We start from the raw sequence: 20,383 nt of genomic DNA on the forward strand, positions 1-20,383 counted from the left end.
CCCTAAAGAATCCTGGGTGTTTTCCCCTCATGGAGCTACAATTTCAAGCACCTTAAACTACAGTTCTCAATATTCTTTGGGGGGAAATAATGTGTTTTATACATGCATGGTGTGCACACAGCCAAAGATACCTGCAGGCTCATAGAGGGGCATCTTCGTGGCAATGGCATCCTAGCCCTCTGAATGTCAGGGTCTAGGTTTTGAGAAGCACCACCTCTCACACTTCCTGCATTCAGAGAAAATAAATTGGGTATTATTCAACAAGAATGGTTAAGCCCAGTGGCGTAGCGTGGGGGGTGCAGGGGGGGCCGGCCGCATCGGGCGCAACATCTGGGGGTTAGGGTTAGGGGGCGCAAATTACTTGCCTTGCCCCGGGTGCTGACAACCCACGCTATGCCACTGGTTAAGCCTCATGTTCATATTCATCACATCCCCGATTACTAAACTCTGATCTTGCAAAGCTTATCTTGGGTTACTGATTGCTAAGAATTCTGGTTTGATCAAGCAGCTAAGCTTTGTGAAGCTTCAGATGCTCACTGCTCATGCAGCTGGTTATCATGAGCTTTAGGGATTTCAGATACAGCAGAATCCACGTTGCTTTTCCACTGAAATTTGACAAAGTGTTAACAAAACAAAAAGCTATTTCCTGCAACATGATATGCCATGTGTTGTGCTGCATTCGATCAGAACATGAAAAAGACGCTGGACTTGTGTAAACAACTTGCTCTTTACACCACCATCCCATAATATAATCCAGCTCCTGACAGCTGCAGTTCGCTACCAAAGCAGAGTAAACATGAACCATTTGACTATTCATCAAGTAGATGGTTTCAGCTGAAAGATAATGTTATTGAGCACAAATTGGCAAATGCCCCCCTTTACTTATAGATCTGAAATTCTGCATAGGTGAATTTGAATTCTGAGATGCTGTCAAATTTTGAAGTGTACATTTCATTTCAGCTCTTTTTTTTAGAGAGAGAGAGAATAAGGCAAGGAGCACTTTCCTATGCAAAATTTATTAAGATTTAAAAATATATATAACAATAAATTATACTAGAAATGAAAGAGAAGAAACCTAACTAAAATTAGAACAAAAATTAAAAGTTTTGAAAAACTCCCTTTGGAAGAGGCTTCTAAAAATTGAATGATGTTGTTAATTGTTAAAGGTAAGGACTCAGGTAACCAGGCTTCTATGCTATAGTGTACTTAGCAGAATGGTTCAACTAGCCCTTACAGGGGGGTCTCTTGGCTAGCCAATCCTCTGTGGAACATTTAGTTCAAAAAGGGTCTCTGTAAGCAATTGAGTTACAAATGCTGAATAGAAATTCTAAGAATAATCTAAGCAAACAGTTTTGAACAGTCAAGCACTTGAGGAATTTTATGTTAAAACACTCTACTGCAAAAGCATTTAATTTTTTATCAGTAAAAGAACACCCCATTTATTTTATTTTTATTTTGCCCTCCCTTGCTTCTTTCTTCTGAAGTATCCTTTTGGTCCAGTGAAAGAGCCTTTTCATGGTGTTCCTCGCCGGCCATGCAAATTGCATCTAAACAGACATCAAAGGATTTGCATGTACGCAAATCCCAGGCAAGCCATTTCAGAGGCATTGCCCCAAATTGTGGAGAAGGCCATTTCCGTCTGGCTCAGAATCAAGCTTGACCAGGAACAGCCCTTTGCAGTGGCTTCATTTGCAGATCGGAGCTCATGAAGGTTGATCATCCCGCCGTAAAGTCCTGTCGAATACAGAGGTGGAAGTGATCACTCTTCGCCATGGAAACGGGTAGGTGTCATCGACGGCACACTCTCTTGATGAAAGTCGTGTGATGATTGTTACACAAAAGATCAATTATTGACAATTGAAAACATACATATTTATGTACTTATTCCTATAGACACAAGACAGAAAATGGGGCCCCAGACTGGGGTGATGCCTTTGAAGGATAGGTCCATGGTGAAGTTAAGAGCCTGATCATTTCATTCTTAATAGGGTAGCCTCAGGCAAGAAACTAGCCCTCAGGCTTAGTCCTATAAGAGCAGTATGGTAATGATGTCACTCTTTCGAACAGGGTTGTTATAGGGATTACTAAGATAATGGTACATTTTGGACAAATGTACTGTGGCTTAATAAGCTGAGATGTCCACTTTTGCCTATGCATGTAGCCCTTTTTCTTCTGCCTCTGCAGCCTGAACCAAACGTGGACATCTTCAATTAAACATAGTTTCCTCTTTTGTCCAAACTAGGAAACTGTGATTACTAACTTCAAGATTTTAAACCATGGTTTGAGATCCTGTCTTGTCCTAACCATAGTTTCTTTATCTGGACAAAATGAGAAACTGTGGTTAGCTATAAATTTCTGCAGTTCATTCAGGTACAACACAAAGAGAGGAGAGGAGAGGCCATGTATGTAAGCAAAAGGTTCCTGTCTGCACATTTCAGCCTATTAATCCAATGTATGGTTGTTGAAATGCAGCCAATGTATTGTGTGAAGCATTTGAAAATGTGTTATGTAAATTCTACCTAGTATTTATTTATTTAGCAAAATTTATATGCTGTTTGATTGTAACAAAAATTCTTCTAAGTGATTTAGAAGAATAAAACATTTTCATTATCAAGAAAAGGCAATCACTGAACATTTGGCAGACCAGAACCCACTAACTATGCACACAGGTTTATGACAAAATCTGAAACATTAATCTTCTGTTTCGGGGGGAGGAGATGGAACTGGGGGAAACTTAATGTTTTGTTCATATTTTGTTGAAAATCAATAAAAATCTTTTATAAGAGAAAATTAAAAGACAATCAAAACCACGTATTAAAAATTTCCAAGAGATAATTAAAATCAACAACAATATAAAGATAGATTAAAGCATATGTGATATTTTCTACATGTCTCTGGATAGGCTGCCTAAACAAAAATGTTTTAAGCAGGTGCCAAAAAGAAGAAAGCGAAGGTGCCTGATTTCAATAGGCAGGGAGTTTCAGAGTGTAGCTGTTGCCACACTAAAAGATCAATTTCTTACAAGTGTGGAACAAATATTATTTGGCACCAGTAACAGTCCCAGTTCAGCGGATCAAAGTGGTTGAGTGGGCATATATGGAGTAAGGCAATCCTGCAAATAAATGGTCATCTTCTTGATAGCTCAATTGGTTAGAGCATGGTGCTGATAACACCAAGGTCACAGGTTCGATCCCCATATGGGACAGCTGAATATTCTTGCTTCGAACTAGATGATCCTTGGGGGTCCCTTCCAATTCTACAGTTCTGTGGTCTTTTGTGCCAACTAGGAGTGGGTGGTGGCGATTACCTGGCCTCCTATTACCAACAATGCCATGGCTTATCAGGAGGGGAAGGGATGAGTTTGCAGTGGTCCTAATGCACCTACAGAGGCACTGGATTGACTCTGCTGTGTGTTTGCACTGTGCCAATTTCGGTAAACTCAGCTCCGCCACTGACTGCTACTGGTACTGACCTTGTACATATTACAAGAATCTTATTAGATTACTCTGGGCTCTCACTGGGCACTCAACACAACAACAAGGTGCTTCCGGGTGTGTGTTTATTGTGAGATTGGCACTCCTTGTGCACGCAAGTTTTTTGCAATGATGTAATTGGCATCAAAACACCAGTCAATTAAAAATAAATAAAATCCTTATGTAATCCTGATTTACTCTTTCTGGGAGATATCCAAGAATTAAAAAAACAACAACTCTGTTGCCAAAAACCTGACTGAAACATTTCAGTGACTCATTTACAAATCAAACCCTCATCTGGAAGCATCCTTTGACCCAGTTATTAGCTTAGGGTGGCAGCAGCGTTGACCAAGTCTGCAGAGGTTCAGGGCATTTGATGTCTACAAATATATGCTTGCCTTTCCTAGGTATTGGTGCCAGAAGCTACCTGTGCTATAAAAAAAAAGTAACATTTATTCCCAGTTTTTAAATATAACCAGGGCTTTTTCTTCAGCCGGAGCTCAGCTCTGGCACCTCTTTTTCTAGAAAAATAGCACTGAATATAACATATAATAAAGAAAAAAGCAGAGCAATTCAAACATACCTTTTTCAAATCCATAAGCCTGCCTTTGCCAACTTGGGATCTTGAGATATTTTGGACTATGACTCCTATCAGCCCCAGGCAGCATGGTCATTCTAGCTAGGGCTGATGGGAATTGTAGTTCAAGATGGCTGAAGAGTACCATGTTGAGGAAGGCTGCTTTAGCTTAAAGAACAAACCATTTAAATCTCTGAATAGTATTGGTGGTAGTAGGGTAGATGAACCTTGTGCCTAAGGCTGTGTGCAGTGCACAGACTGCTATTATTATTATTATTCCCCTTTCAACATATATAAACACATAATGGAACATTAAACATTAAAAAAACCTCTCAATGCAGGGCTGCCTTCAGACATCTTCTAAAGGTTGTGTAGTTACTTATCTCCTTGGCTCAGGGGTCACAGTACTCCATAGCCTCCCAACATTTCTCTGGTGAAAATAGGGATGTCATAAGTAAAAGCGGGACATTCCAGGACCAAATCAGAAACCAGGACAGCTTCTGTAAATCCGGGACTGTCCCTGGAAAAGAGGGACACTTGAAAGGTCTGACAGCCTAAGCGGGAAATTGGAGAAAGCTAGAAACAAGATGGTCAGCTACTTTTTTTCTTGTAGATGATCTCGGGGCTCGTCCAGACCTCTGCCTAATGTGAGCTTTGAACCCCTGGTACCTCCTTTAATTTACCCTCATCTGTGTGATGTTCTCCTCTAAATACTTCTGTTCCACACTTTGTCCTGCTTAAAGCTGTAGACTCCCTATATGCAATCCACATAGCTCTCCTGTTTGGATTTTCAAAGTATGGGGAGACTCTGGAGGAGAAAGAGCAGGGCAAAAGTAGTTGGAGGAGACTGCCACATGGATGATGAAGAGGAATTAAACGAGGCCCAAGGGGTTAACAATCCACATTCAGCCAAGGTATTTTATAGGCCCCCATTCTTGGGGGGTGGGGTGGGGTGGAGGAGCTTCTGTTGAAGCTCCATCCCTTCCTAGCAAAACTAATCTGGCTGCCGCAATCCAGGTGAAACAAAAGCTCCAAATGCAAACCCACAAAAGGTCCGAATTTTGGAACAGCAAACCAGCACTGGAAAAGATCAAACAATTCCCCCGTAGGGCATGAATGTTTGTTTTAGCTCAGGAAATGCTCATCTTTGTTGTTTTCTAAAGGATTAAGCAGAGCACCACGCTCCCACCTGTAACATTTGACTAAAAGCTCTCCCCAGCCTGATGCAGGCTTCCATCACAGGTGCAGGCTCTTTCCATGGGCAGATCCCAATGGGGCAAATGGAAGAAAAGAGATCCTGCCTCATTATCCTGGGCTGGCTGGCACAGGGATGGGCACTCTGAAAAAGGTCAAAAACATACAAACAAATAGCCGGTTTAAAGGCACGACTCAAGAGACATAATGAAGTGAACAATGGGCATTTTTGCGAGTGCGAAACGAAATCCTTTGTTGCAAAGGGCTGGCACACGGTTCTCTGCACAAGGGGCAGTTGTTTGTAGGAAGAGGCTGCACCACGTAGCCAAGCTGAATGTTTTATTCATAGCACTAGAAATCACGGACATCCAATGAAGCCGAATGTTAGAGGATTTAGAACAGACAAAAGAAAACCCTTCTTCACACAGTGGAACTCACTCCCACAAGAGGGTACCGACAGCCACCAGACTGGAGGGCTTTATTTATTTTAATTTTTTTTCCATTTTTTTATTAGTTTTCCAAATTTATAACAAACAAAAAACATCAAAAACAAACATACAAACATTTATCCTAGCTATAACAGTTCCACTTTTGTTAACATTGTTGGGTGACTTCCTCGAATCCCCCTGGCTGAGTTTCCATATAAATCCTTGTAGCAGTTTTCCAAAACTATTTTCACATAAAATTTACTTAGTCAATTAACATCTTTCTTTCTTTTCATTTCAGCTTTTAACATAGTATTCTACACCATCACATATTTAAATCCTAGGCCTATCTGGTACTCGCAAGTAATTCTATTTAAGTTATCTTAAAATATTTAGCCAAGTAATCTTTGAATTTCTTCCATTCCTCTTGATACTCCTCCTCCTTCTGGTCGCGGACTCTTCCGGTCAGGTCGGCTAACTGGAGGGCTTTAAAAGAGTGTTAGACGAATTCAATGGCTACTAGACACAATCACCAGAGGTGGCTGGAAACTGCAGGAGGGGTGTATGCTCTTGTGCTCAGGGATGCTTAAGGGTTTCCCATGGGCATCTGGTTGGCCACTGTGAGAACACGATGCTGAACTAAAAGAGCTCTGGCCTGCTCCAGTGGGCTCTTTTGTTATTATTACTATTGTTGTTGTTTAGTCGTTTAGTCGTGTCTGACTCTTCATGACCCCATGGACCAGAGCATGCCAGGCACTCCTGGCTTCCACTGCCTCCCACAGTTTGGTCAAACTCCCACAGCTGGTAGCTTCAACAACACTGTCCAACCATCTTGTCTTCTGTCGTCCCCTTCTCCTTGTGCCCTCCATCTTTCCCAGCATCAGGGTCTTTTCCAGGGAGTCTTCTCTTCTCATGAGGTGGCCAAAGTATTGGAGCCTCAGCTTCAGGATCTGTCCTTCCAGTGAGCACTCAGGGCTGATTTCCTTCAGAATAGATAGGTTTGATCTTCTTGCAGTCCATGGGACTCTCAAGAGTCTCCTCCAGCACCATAATTCAAAAGCATCAATTCTTTGGCCTTCAGCCTTCTTTATGGTCCAGCTCTCACTTCCATACATCACTACTGGGAAAACCATTATTACTATTATTACTATTAGTATTTTTATTAAATTTGTATACTGCCCTATAACCGTCAGTCTCAGGGTTGTTCACAACACAATTGTTACAGTATACAAAGCACAAAATACATAATAAAAATAATCAAAACACAAAATACATAATAAAAATAATCAAAACAAAAAGGCAGGCTCTTATCATGTTCATATTAGTTTCTGACTCCCACAGTTTTAACAATAGCTACAAGAAAAGGCACCCCATCTAAATTAGATTGCTGAAGCAAAGAAAGTTTGTGGGGGAACCAGAACTGAATTTGTGTGTGAAAGGACCATGAGATGAGTTCTGGTCCTGAAAGCAAACTGCTGGGCTAAGTATGTGCACAGAGTATGGATGGGGGAGAAATCCAATATTGTTTGCATTTTAAAGAGACCCTACTAATTTAATCTCAGATCAATACATGAACTGAAACACAGCTATCCTCTGAAATTTGCAGTTGTCCAACCATTGTGCGCAAAAATGCATATAGGAAGGGAACCGTATGCATAAAAATATGTGCATTTGTGAAAACAATGTACCGAAGTACATTATATTAGGGGAAATAGTTGTAAAATGTGTATATTAGCCAAAATCGCACACAGGATGTTTATCGGAGAAAATTCACACTGAAATGCTGACAAATTTTCAGGAGGACTTTAAAAAAACAAAAATGCAAATTGCTGCAGAAATGTAAAGAACCAAATTTAAGAATGCAAAAAAGAGAAACCAAAACTAATGGACTCCTCCATCCCTAAATGTGCTTTCTTTGGGGAAAAGGCTGTGCTGGCTGCAGCTTTTGGAAGCTGTAGTGCAAAACATCTGTAGGGCATCAGTTTGTTGGAGGCTGCATTGATCTCTGCCCTTCAGTCCACCAAAATCCATCAGGCTTCACCCCCTATGTTACCAAAACTGCCCAGGCTTTGTCCCTGTCCCTGCCCATTGATCAGGGAGTGGCGTCAATAGCATTGCCTTGTTTTATCCTCACAACGACCCTGCAAAGTAGACTGGACTACCTAGTGAATAACCTGGCTGAGTGGAGAACGTGTGGGCCTCCTCAATGATTAAGCATTGGGCTCAGAATGAAGTCCCTTTTGGGTGTCCTCCTCCCCGCTCATGGTTCTTTCTTTGGTTCAGTCCCTGCAGACTACGGCAAGCGGGTTTACCAAGGAGTCCGGGTCAAGCACACGGTGAAGGACCTGCTGGCTGAAAAGCGTTCAAGGCAGACCAGCAGCTCACGGCTGAACGTAAGTGCATGTTGAAGAGTGCAGTGTGATCTGGAGCAAGGATGCTGAACTGTAGGCTTGGGAGCCAAATGCGGCCTCTCTATCCGGCCCTCAGGACTCTCCCCAGGCTTCTAGGCCATACCCCACACTGGCCCTGTGCCCTTCTTGAGTGCATTTGCTTGGATGAAGGATGGGGAAATGGAGGTGTGCATGTCTTGCATGGTTGCAGAAACCTCTGGCTTGCGTGTGGCTGGAATGTAACCAGCCATTGCACAGAGGTAAAAGTCACATCCATTGCTGCGACTCTGGCCTCACCCATGTCAAGGCTCTTCCCAGACAAAGGAATGCATGCACACAGCAGACCGTTAAGTATTTATTGTCAAATATAACACTTCTGCAGCTCTGCAGACCTACGTACACCAATCTAACAGCTAGGCAGCTATTTCCAGGTCCATGCTCCATGGAGCGGTTGCATCAACAGGAGACCACTCCCCCTTAGCCAGTTTATGTATCTTCCCCTGATGGGCTGCACATACGCAAGCAGAGACTGCGCCTGCGTGGAAACTTCCTCTGCTCATCCCTTTTCATTTCCCTGCTGGTTCTGGAAGGCAGGGGTGCAGGAGGTGGGGAAGCACCTGGCCTTTCATTTGCCTGACCTGCCTCTTCCTCCGACCCATCCCGTGCTTCACCCTCCAGCTCTGAAGCTTTCCCTGCCTCTGATTCTTGCCTCCTGGCTAGTACAGGTCCCCACAAACCATTGCATCCCTCTTTTGAGTCTAGGCTCCAGCTAGCCCTGTCCTTGGTGTGCACTCATCAGCGTCTTGCTGGTTCCTGATATCTTTGGAAGTCTGAAAGAGGTACATACTGAAAGCAGATCTCAAAAAGCGCACTAATGCCAAAAGCTGGGTAATGATCAGTGCTGGTCTGCCTGCAAACCAGCAAAGCCACAGAACAAAGCTGAAACCTCTTTGGCTCTTTAGAATTGCCCTTTGCAGACTCTGGATCACACGTGTTCCCCAGATGTTCTCCAAATGCTCAGAGATTCCCCAAATATCTGAAATCTGTATTTGATGTTCAATGGTATTTGATGTCAGCATTTGACAGTTGAAGTACGGCAGCATTTGACAGCCGACATGCGGTGGCATTTCATACTTTACATTGATGGATGTTACAGATAGGTAGCCGTGTTGGTCTGCCATAGTCAAAACAAAAAAATTTTTTTCCTTCCAGTAGCACAAGTGTGCATGCACACGAAAGCTCATACCAAGAACTAACTTAGTTGGTCTTTAAGGTGCTACTGGAAGGAAATTTTTTTTTTTGTTTTGATTGATGGATGTCTCATACTTGATGTTGATGTTTCATACTTGATACTGATGGCACAAACAGCATTTAGTCATCTGGCATCATGCAATGACATACAGAATGTGACAGGGTGTGATAGCTAACATGCAGCGGCATTTAGTATATGACCACTTCTTAGGCGATTTCATATTTGAGGGCTGACGAAACAATGATGAGTTGCCAGCAAAGCCACATGTCTTTCAAGTCTTGGGTAAAAATTCACCTTCGAAAATGTGAAGAGGATTTAAAGATATACAGATCCAAAATCTGAATGACAAAATCAAGCTTAGAAGTTAGAACTATCCTGCAAGGTAGGTCTCCACATTTTGCAGATGTGGAGCTGAGGTTAGGAATGTCAGAGAATTTGGAAGAAAATTGGAGTATACCTGTATACATTGTTCAGCCTGGCCACTGAAGTCCAGCCCCGAGGGCCTTCTGGCAGTTCCCTCACTGTGAGAAGTGAGGTTACAAGGAAACCAGGCAGAGGGCCTTCTCGGTAGTAGTGCCTGCCCTGTGGAACGCCCTCTCATCAGATGTTGAGGAAATAAACAACTCTCTGACTTTTATAAGACATCTGAAGGCAGCCCTGTATAGGGAAGTTTTTAACGTATGATGTTTTACTGTGTTTGATTTTTTAATTTGCTGGAAGCTGCCCAGAGTGGCTGGGGAAACCCGGTCAGATGGGCAGCATATAAATAATAAATTGTTGTTGTTGTTGTTATTATTATTATTAGAGGAAATTGCCAAAGTTTGCTTATTTGGCGCATTTTTGGAGCAGAAATAAATCCATAGTTATGAGTATTACTGTTGCTGTTGATTTCAGTTTGATAAAATACGTAATTGATTACATACCCCATTTGCATTATGCTTCCTTTGCACAGGAATGAACGGGGTGGAATAATGTTAATGGAAACATAATTTACGCAGTTAATCATCTCAGTTATGTATATTCACCACAGGGGGCAGTGAGGTGAATAGGGTGGTTCTTGGTGGCAGGTGAACTGTGGCTGAAGGGAAATAGTGCTGTATATGATGGATACAGGGCAAGACAGAAAACAATGCCTTCTTGCATCCCTAGCTGAGGCTGAGAGAATAACAGCTCGCCTAAGGATGCTGAGTGGGTGGCTGTAGGGCATCAGCAAACAGTGAAGCAAAGACCTCTTGGTTCACAGCCAGATCTGCCTCTCAGAGTCAATACACTCCGGCAGCTATCAATGGGCCCATTCAACCCAATCCAAAAGCTACAGTGTGGGAACAAACTTCCTTGTTTGCACAGAGCCCAGGCGGCACTCTGGTCAGTCTCGCAACAGTGTTGTCACAGTTGTTGCAAAACAGATACTATAACCCTGAAAGCAAACAGCAGGTGAGTGGGGGTGATTCGGCCAGCTGATGAGGAAGGAGCTTGCCTTTCCTTGGAACTGATATTTAGTGCACCCAAAACTCTGATTTGCCAAAGCAAAACAAAAAAGCAAACACAAAACTTTTCATGGGCAGATGATTCTAGACCTGTCTGTGGAGAAAGAGGGTGGGGTTCAGCAGATGGCCTCTTGTCTAAATGAACCATCAACACTGTCGGGATTTTGAAGGCCTGGCTCTTACCTGACAATCACGAGAGGCACAATTTGCATGGTGATGATATATGCGCTGTTTGCATTTTTTATTTCCCAGGAGGGTAGACTTGGGCTTCATGTGTGCCGTGGATCAACAGGGGTTAGCCAGGGGCAGTGGTGTAGCGTGTGTTGCCAGCACCCGGGGCAAGGCAAGTATGCTTGGCTCCACTTGCCAATAGGTTGCAACGGACGGGCAATGGCTCGGCGACCTACCTGAGTGGCAGCCGCAGCACCCCATGAGTGTTGAGTACGGCAGAGAGCGGGATGGGAGATTGGTCGGGAGCGGGTATCTTTCTAAAACACCATAGCAACCAGCCTTTTCCCAGATCCTCTCCTCTGTCCGCCAGGAGATTTTCTGTGTGATGGGGAGGGCACGCTATTTCTAAAAATTTTCATTACTTCTTTCTTCTGAAATTTTGCGCTCCTAATAATTTTGTGCCCAGGGCAACTGCCCCTGTGGCCTCACCCATGGTATGCCAGTGGACAGGGGATTCACTTAGGAAAAGCAGTCCCTTACAAAACGCCACTCACATTTCAGGCCACACATTCTTCTCCTTCTCCTCCATATCTGGCCAGTTCTGCACATTTCTGGCTCTGTGCATCATTTTCTTTTGGAAATGGGACTTGATAGTATAAAACTATCAACTAAAAAGGGTTTTCCCACTGTAAACCCTTCAGGACAGGCACCTGTTGCCCCTTCATAGTTTGTAAAGTACCATGTGCTGCTATATAAAGCAGCAGCAACGACAATATCCTATCGTCTCCTTCCAAGTGTAAACTCAGTGGGTGAGTGCCAACTGCTGTATAGTTAGGGATGGGCGAACCTGTCAAATTTGGTTTTGCATTTTTCTAAACTTAAGTTCAGTTTTCCACATCTCCGCATCACTTTGAGAATTTTTTTTACAAGGTCTTCATGAAAATTAATCAGCATTTCAGTGCAAAAATTCTCCTAATATGCACACAACCCCCCCCCCTTTGTATGCAATTTTGCCAAATACAGTGGTACCTCGGGTTAAGTACTTAATTCGTTCCGGAGGTCTGTTCTTAACTTAAAACTGTTCTTAACCTGAGGAACCACTTTAGCTAATGGGGCTTCCCGCTGCTGCCGTGCAATTTCTGTTCTCATCCTGAAGCAAAGTTCTTAACCCGAGGTACTATTTCTGGGTTAGCAGAGTCTGTAACCTGAAGCATCTGTAACCTGAAGTGTATGTAACCTGAGGTACCACTGTACACACATTTTTGCGAAGCGATGTCCCCAAATATACAGCATTTTTGTATGTTATCTGCACCAGCATATGCAGTTTTTGGCACCTCCCCCCTCCCCAATAGAGACATTACTAGGCTGGAGAACTGCATTGCAACATTTGGAGAATTGTGAATTCTCAAGGATGGCTGCGTTTCCGTTCACCTATTGATTTAGGAAGTGCAAATTTGGAGGATTTGCCTCAAAATGCAAACTTGATTGAATTTCCCATCTTTCTCCACTTGTAGCCCAAACAGGGAAAAGCAAGAGGAATGTACCAGCATGTTCAGGAGAACCCAGAAATTTGCAGTTCTAAAAATAAAAGAGGGGGAAACCTAAAGGTCAAAAAAACAAACCCCCAAAAGGAGAGGGCATGGCCAGTGGCCATGGAATGCTGTCTGTCTGTTTGGGGAATGAAGGAGAAAAATGGGGGATGGAATGAAGTTTCCTGAAAGGAGATATGGTTTCCCAGCTGGAATCCTGAACAGCAGCATTCAAGTCAGCAACATTCTGTTGCAGACCTCTGCCTGTTTACTTGTCTACCTATTGATTCTTTTATAATGATGTTTCAACATTTTAACTGTACATTGTCATGATATTTTTCTTATGAGTGGGGCTTTTTTTCCAGCCAGAACTCACTGGAACTGAGTTCTGTCACCTCTTTGGTGCCTTCTGACACCTTTGTAGCATTGTGGTGGCAGGAGAAGAAAAGCTTTTTTTAAAAAAGGTCCACTCTCTAAAAGCTCAACCACTTGGGTTGGCCATTACCCCATTCCACCTCTTTTTCTAGGAAAAAAGCCCTGCTTATAAGTTACCATTTTGTCAATATTCTTATAAAATAAAATAAAATAAAATAAAATAAAATAAAATAAAATAAACAAGACTTATTGTACAGTCATTTGTGCTAGAATATCCCAGACATCACTAAATGCAAATCAGCAAGAATAATAACTATTTCTAGAATTTGCAAATGCTCCTTTTTAAACACTCGGGGCAATTCCAGACTCTCAGTATTTTCAAATGGGATTCAGTCACACACCAGCAAATTGAGGTTGTGCGGTTTTACCTTATAGGGAGGTTTTGTGCAACAAACCCACTTCCCCAAAAGATCGGACTTGTTCTGCAAAAAGGTGATACAACAAGGCACTGTAAAGTGTGGGAGAACATTTGCCTTGATGCAACTTCATATGATCTTTAAGAATTCTTGGAGATTCTGCAGGAGTCCCTGCAGACTGCAGGTGGGCAAATGTTGTCCACATCTTCAAAAGGGGGGGGGGAAGACCCAGGTAACTACCAACTGGTGAGCTTGGCATTGATACTGGGAAAGGTCCTAGAACAGATCATTCAACGGTCGGTCTGTGAGCACTTAGAAAAGGATGCTGTGATTACTAAGATGCAGAATGGGTTTCTCAAAAACAAGTCATGCCAGACGAATTTCATTTTTTAAAAACGGAGTTACAAGCTTGGTGGATCAGAGGAATACTGTGAATGTAGTGTACAGTGGTACCTCGGATTAAGAACTTAATTCGTTCTGGAGGTCCGTTCTTAACCTGAAACTGTTCTTAACCTGAAGCACCACTTTAGCTGATGGGGCCTCCCACTGCCGCCGCGCCACCGCCGCATGATTTCTGTTCTCATCCTGAAGCAAAGTTCTTAACCCGAGGTACCATTTCTGGGTTAGTGGCGTCTGTAACCTGAAGCATCTGTAACTGAGGTACCACTGTATCTTGGTATCAAAGCATCTTGATTTTAGTAAGGCTTTTGACAAAGTCCCCCTTGGTATTCTTGCAGAGAAGCTGGTAAAATCTGGACTGGATGAGATAACTGTTAGGTGGATTTGTAGCTGGTTGAATGACTGGACCCACCAGGTGGCTCCACACTGCCAGTGATTTTGAGGAGTCATTGGCTACAGACATCCCTGCCCCAGTACTGAAGGTCCCTGTCTTAGGGAGGTTGTATTGCTGGAGAGCTCCTGCCAGCCAGAGCCAATAATACTCAGCTTGGTGGACCAGTGTTTTGAGTCAGTGGAAGGCAGCTTGGTAGGTAACCTAATGAGCCCCCCAGAGCGATGATGTGAATCGGTTTTTCCAAAACAATCCCTGGGAAGGTGTCAGTTTCGAGTTGCTGATGGACTATTGCATCGCTTCCCCCCTGCCCTGTGGTTTGTAACTACGGCAAGATCCAATGAGCTCATTTCCATGGAAGAGCACATGGCCAGGTGGGAAGCTGAGCGTTGTTAACCCGAAGGAAGTCTTGACACTGGCAAATTTTAATTCAAATCCAAACCTCTAAATTTGGTTGCTTGCCATGTCAGGAACTTCCTATTTGCACTATGCAAACTGGAAGGCGGTTCAAGGCCAATTGGAGCACTTCGTACTCACTGCAGTAGTCTTGTTTTTAGTGGAGAATGGAGGTTTGGGTGAGAATGAAGTGGCCCAGTTTGTACTGGGAGACTTCCGGAGGCGGCACCAGCTCCAGCTACCTGGGGACCAGGTTGGCATAGTTTGTCCTGCATCGTTGCCTTGTCACTAAGTTTAGGCTAGCACTTCAAGCTTGCTTCACTGGCCCCAGAATTTCACTGGGATTCCCAAGGTATTACCCAGTCAAACCTGGTAAACTTGAGAGGGAAATGATTAAGATTTCAACACCTTGTTCTTTTTCCTTTCAGGGAAGTCTTGCCACAACACAGTCGTCGTTTGTCCCACTGGCAGGTGAGTATATTCCTTCCTCCAAAGAGCCCATGGGGACATAGATGGGTTGTGCTGATTTGTCTTTCTTGAAACAACTCAGTGAGCATGAGATGCCATAGATGTGTGTGTGTGTGTGTGTGTGTGTGTGCGAGAGAGAGAGAGAGAGAGAGAGAGAGAGAGAGAGAGAGAGAGAGAGACTGAGTGACTGAGGGATGGTTAAATATCTCCAAAAAAAAATCTCCTGGTCACGATTAGTGGGAGAGAAATAATTTTAAAGGCAATGCTAAGGAAGGGAAACAGAAGGGTTAAAGTGATAGAGTTGATTTCTAAAGAAGCAAGATGGACCGTAGAGAAATCTGTGGCTTGCGCAATTTAGGAACTGACTATAGGGTATTCAACTAAGTTTTACTCAGAGTAAAAAGATAAAGGTAAAGGTACCCCTGACCATTAGGTCCAGTCATGGATGACTCTGGGGTTGCGTGCTCATCTCGCTCTATAGGCCGAGGAAGTCGGCATTTGTCCGCAGACAGCCTCCGGGTCATGTGGCCAGCATGACTAAGCCACTTCTGGTGAACCAGAGCAGTGCACGGAAACGCCGTTTACCTTTCCGCCAGAGCGGTACCTATTTATCCACTTGCACTTTGACGTGCTTTCGAACTGCTAGGTGGGCAGGAGCAGGGACAGAGCAACGGGAGCTCACCCTGTCACGGGGATTCGAACCACCAACCTTCCGATCAGCAAGCCCTAGGCTCAGTGGTTTAGACCACAGCACCACCCACATCCCCTTTACTCAGAGTAGATCTATTTAAATTAATGGACCGAACTTACTCATGCTCATTAATGGCAACTCTGAGTAAAACATAGCTGAATGCTGCTCAGAGCAATACAGGCAAGAATTGGCCACAACAGCTGTGCAATAGGCCATTGACTAGGGGATAATTGTATGGCTATTCAACTGAGTTTAGGGAGTCTAAAGCAAACTGGAAATTCTGAACTATGGGCAGGGTGGGAAACCATTAAAGTTGAAAGCTTTAGATGGGGGATGTTTTGAGCAGACGCCCTGTGAAAAACGAGTGAACAAAGTGTGGCTAATTCATAATAAATGTGCAATGTGGAAGCAGCCCGAGCATTTCTTCATTCACAACGACTGTTTTTACCTCTATGCAAATGCAATCAGTTGTTCACCTCAACCTTCATACAATTAATCAGCTGTGATTACTTTAATGGGATGGCAGCTCAAACGTTAGTGTGTGTATTGATATGCTGTGTCTATCCCCACGTCAACTCACTCCCTGTTGTCTTCTGGTGCTATGGTAACTGATTTCTCCACTGCCAATAGGTTCTTCTGCTATGTCTGGTTACTATGGCATCCGAAGATCCCTAATGGCAGATGTGGATTTACAAAACAATAAGCAGATCTCAAGTGACATCTACACTTCCTCCCTCATAGCAAAGCCATTTGCGTATGAATCACCAGCAGTTCAGGGATATCCTTCGCTTCTAGACACCCATTTCATTGACCAATATGCTGACCACCGAACTGCATCCGTCACCTCTGGAGCCTCGTCCCTCTTTAGTGCCTCATCGCCACTGACGTCAGTCATGCCATCCTTCCCAAGCGACTCGGCACATTTTTTAAGTGTAAGTACATAAGATAGAACACACTAGGCCCATTAAGATGGATCAAGCCCAAAGGCCCATCTAGTCCAGCCTCCTGTTCTCACAGTGGCCAACCTGGAGCCTGGGTGGTGTAGTGGTTAAGAGCGGTGGACTTGTAATCTGGTGAACCGGGTTCGCTTCCCCGCTCCTCCACATGCAGCCGCTGGGTGCCTTGGGCTAGTCACACTTCTTTGAAGTCTCTCAGCCCCACTCACCTCACAGAGTGTTTGTTGTGGGGGAGGAAGGGAAAGGAGAATGTTAGCCGCTTTGAGACTCCTTCGGGTAGTGATAAAGCGGGATATCAAATCCAAACTCTTCTTCTTCTTCTTCTTCTTCTTCTTCTTCTTCTTCTTCTTCTTCTTCTTCTTCCACTGGGGAACCCCCAAGCAGGACTTGAGTGCAACAGTTTGCTCCCCACTTGAGATTCCCAGCAATTGATCTCCAGAGGCATACTGCCTCAGACAGTGCAGATAGAAAGGAACCATCATGGCTAGTAGCCATTGACCTACCTAGCAGATTCTTCTATCCAAGAGCTTAAGAAGAACCCTGGTGGATCAGGCCAAAAGCCAATCAATCAATCAATCAATCAAATTTATACTCTGCCCATCTGGCTGAGCCTCCCCAGCCATTCTGGGTGGCTCCCAACAGAATATTAAAAACGCAATAAAACATCAAACATTAAAAACTTCCCTAAACAGGGCTGCCTTCAGATGTCTTTGAAAAGTCTGGTAGTTGTTTATTTCCTTGACATCTGGTGGTAGGGCACCAATACTGAGAAGGTCCTCTGCCTGGTTCCCTGTAACCTCACTTCTTGCAGTGAGGGAACCGCCAGAAGGCCCTCGGAGCTGGACCTCAGTGTACGGGCTGAACGATGGGGATGGAGACGCTCCTTCAGGTATACTGGACTGAGGCCGTGTAGGGCTTTAAAGGTCACACCAACACATTGAATTTTGTGCTCAGAAACATACTGGGGGCCAATGTAGGTCTTTCGGGACTCGTCTTATATGGTCTCGGCAGCCACTCCCAGTCACCAGTCTAGCTGCCGCATTCTGGATTAGTTGTAGTTTCTGGGTCACCTTCAAAGGTAGCCCCACGTAGAGCGCATTGCAGTAGTCTATCTAGTCACCATTCTGTTCTCACAGGGGCCAACCATATTCCCGTTATGGGAAGCCCTCGTGCAGGACCCTGATGTGTCCCTGCAACAGTTAACTCTCTCATGTATGCACACACAAAGAAATAAATGGAGACTATCTAGGGAAGGCCTTATCATGCCTCCCTGCCCAAGCTGCTACCTGTAACTCTGTAGGGAGGTTTGCTTCTTGACCCCCTTTCTAAGCTGTGGGCCGTTTTCTTCCTTGCAGAGAGACTCCTGGGAACAAGCCATGCCCGACAGCCTTGGCCAATCGGATGTGTGTCCTCCCGACTCCCTTCAAGCACCTTCCATCACTGCTGGCTGCCTCTCCTCTCATGAGCCGGGAGTTTCCTCCCAGTACAGAAATCCCAGCTGGAATTCGCCCATCTCTGGGACTCAGTCCTACTCTTTCCATGCTCTGGACGACGTCCACTACGCAGCCGGCTACTCTGCTGCGTCTCCCTACCCATTCTCATCTTTTATGTCCAGTGTGGCCAGTGACCTGACTCCCAAGATGCTCCAGACCTCTTCAGAGGAGTCTTCAGAGACAGCCCCTCTCCCTGACAACAGCTCCCTGTGGCCAAAGGAAGATGGGAGCCCCCTTTGGGGGTCGTACGAATGTCGAAGGACTTACTAAACCAAAGAGACTCGTGACAGAGGGGCAAACATAAGCCCCTCTGGTTTTATTTAAAGAACTGCTTAAAGGGTTGTGACCATCTTGAGAGAGCCTTTGTGGTGTAGTGGTTGGAGTGTTGGCCTATGAACTGAGAGGTTCAAATCCCCACTCAGCCATGAAGCTTGTGGGGTGACCTTTGGCTCGTCACAATCTCTCAGCCCAATCTACCTCACAGGGTTGTTGTGAGGATAAAATGGAAGAGAACTATGCATGTCACATTGAGTACCTTGGAGGAACGGTGGGATATAAATGTAATCAATCTAAGAGGTGGGTGGACTTTAGGCTTACGGGATCTGTTTTGGTTTTTGCTGCCAATATGCCAACTGGGGCCCAGTGCAAAATTGTGGCTCAACTGAGTGAGTATTCTTGAATAAAAAAAATTCCTTCCAGTAGCACCTTAGAGACCAACTAAGTTTGTTATTGGTATGAGCTTTCGTGTGCATGCACACTTCTTCAGATACCAAAAGCTCATACCAATAACAAACTTACTTGGTCTCTAAGGTGCTACTGGAATGAATTTTTTAAAAAATTAGTTTCGACTACGGCAGACCAACACGGCTACCTACCTGTAACTATTCTTGAATAATTGAGGAACATGGTGCCCCTGGGCACATGCTGAAGCCAAGAATGCGTGATCAGTACTAGAGCCAAGCCTGCACAAAAATCCACTCCTTGTTTCCCCCCCAAGCATTCTTTTCAGCAACCTGGGGACATTTTAAAAATGTTGCTGCTCTTAAGACAGCTGGCCATCAGAAGGCCTTGCCAATCTACTGCAGTTTCCCAGAGACCTACCTTCTGCTCATCCCTAGACTAAAGCTGCACACACAGAAAAGCTCCACACTTATCAACAACCAGCCAATATCATCCAGATTGTAAGGCCCCATCTGCGCCACACATTTACAGCAGTATCATAACCATTTTAAACAAGCTTCCCCTAAATAATCTTGGGAAGTGTGCAGTAGTTTGTTAAGGGCGCCGAAAGCAATTGGGAGACCTCTGTTCCCCTCAGAGAGCTCCAATTCCCAGAGTTCCCTGGAAAGTGGGATTAGTTGTTGCAGCACAATTCTATGAAGGCTAGCAAACTAAGATATTCAGGAGAGCTCACCCATACATGCCAGTCTCCCCTTGATGGTGCAAGAGTCTCTGTTCATCACAGGCTTGTTAGCTAGGGTTGTACAGAAGCAAAAATAAAAAATAGAAATCCAAGAAACTGGTATTATTCTTCACATCTGCCTTCTCCAACCTATTCTGCCCACCACACCCGTTTGGGATCCGTTTGGTATGATGCTGATATTGAGCAGGCAAGACTGAGATCATGCAGGAGATCATCTCTGGATGGTTTTGACTCTGCATGAAGAGAAAGAAAGGGGAAACGCAAAATAACTTTGAAGCATACACAAGTGCCACACCAAGGGACCAAAGGATTCAATCATATGCTGACAGATTCAGGTTGCACAATAATAGTTCATTGAGAGGTCTTCTGCAAACATACCCACGTCTGCCCAGAAACAGACTTTTCGCAATCAGTGGTGGGGGAAAGCACGGCAAAGTGTGGGGTGGCACTTCCTTAATGCTATCCGAAAACAAAGCAGAATAATGTTCAATAAATAGCTGGTGTGGTCCAGCCTTCCCTTCCTGCAAACAGATCAGGGCAAATACTCAAGGAGCGATGCTGCAGGAGAAACTGTGGACTTCTTCTGAAAATATTTCCTAGCCGCCAGGGGGTGCTGTGCACACGCCATGAAACCTCTGCCTGCATTTTGCCATCATTCAAAGAGCACCAACCATGCATTGCAGCACTAGTGTAACGACAGCTGCTTTGCTCTGCTCTGTTCTGCTATAAAAAATCGTTTGCATGCCAAAAACCATTTTCTCCTTTTGGGTCATAGAACTCGGAGAGAAGCAATAGGTCGCCTCCTGTCCAGTTCCCTGGGTTTCAGGCCACACTCATAATATGAATCCCCCCAACTTGAACCCTATGAACGGATGAA

The 20,383-nt window shown here is 44.3% G+C and overlaps 1 protein-coding gene and 1 long non-coding RNA gene across 3 annotated transcripts in view; one reads left to right on the forward strand and one right to left on the reverse strand.

The window, feature by feature from the left end:
* Positions 1-1,363: 1,363 nt before the first annotated feature.
* LOC310750755 overlaps positions 1,364-20,383 on the reverse strand; it is a 42,545-nt gene continuing 23,525 nt past the window's right edge. Inside the window, exon 3 of the long non-coding RNA XR_014542232.1 lies at positions 1,364-1,734. This is a non-coding gene — a long non-coding RNA (uncharacterized lncRNA). The remainder of the gene's footprint in view (positions 1,735-20,383) is intronic.
* POU2AF2 (POU class 2 homeobox associating factor 2) lies at positions 1,696-18,772 on the forward strand. Of its 2 annotated transcripts, XM_083589038.1 has the most exons (5): positions 1,696-1,781; positions 7,953-8,062; positions 14,904-14,946; positions 16,265-16,566; positions 17,946-18,772. In XM_083589038.1, exons 1-5 carry the CDS (start codon positions 1,772-1,774, stop codon positions 18,351-18,353), a joined length of 873 nt encoding a protein of 290 aa, XP_083445164.1. In that variant the 5' UTR covers positions 1,696-1,771; the 3' UTR covers positions 18,354-18,772. The 2 variants fall into 2 exon arrangements, with proteins under 2 accessions (XP_083445164.1, XP_083445165.1); XM_083589039.1 differs by lacking the exon at positions 1,696-1,781 and having other exon boundaries at positions 7,447-8,062; positions 16,376-16,566.

This window comes from Podarcis filfolensis (assembly GCF_964270895.1).
Source record: "Podarcis filfolensis genome assembly, chromosome: 15".
Classification (NCBI taxonomy): Eukaryota; Metazoa; Chordata; class Lepidosauria; order Squamata; family Lacertidae; genus Podarcis; species Podarcis filfolensis.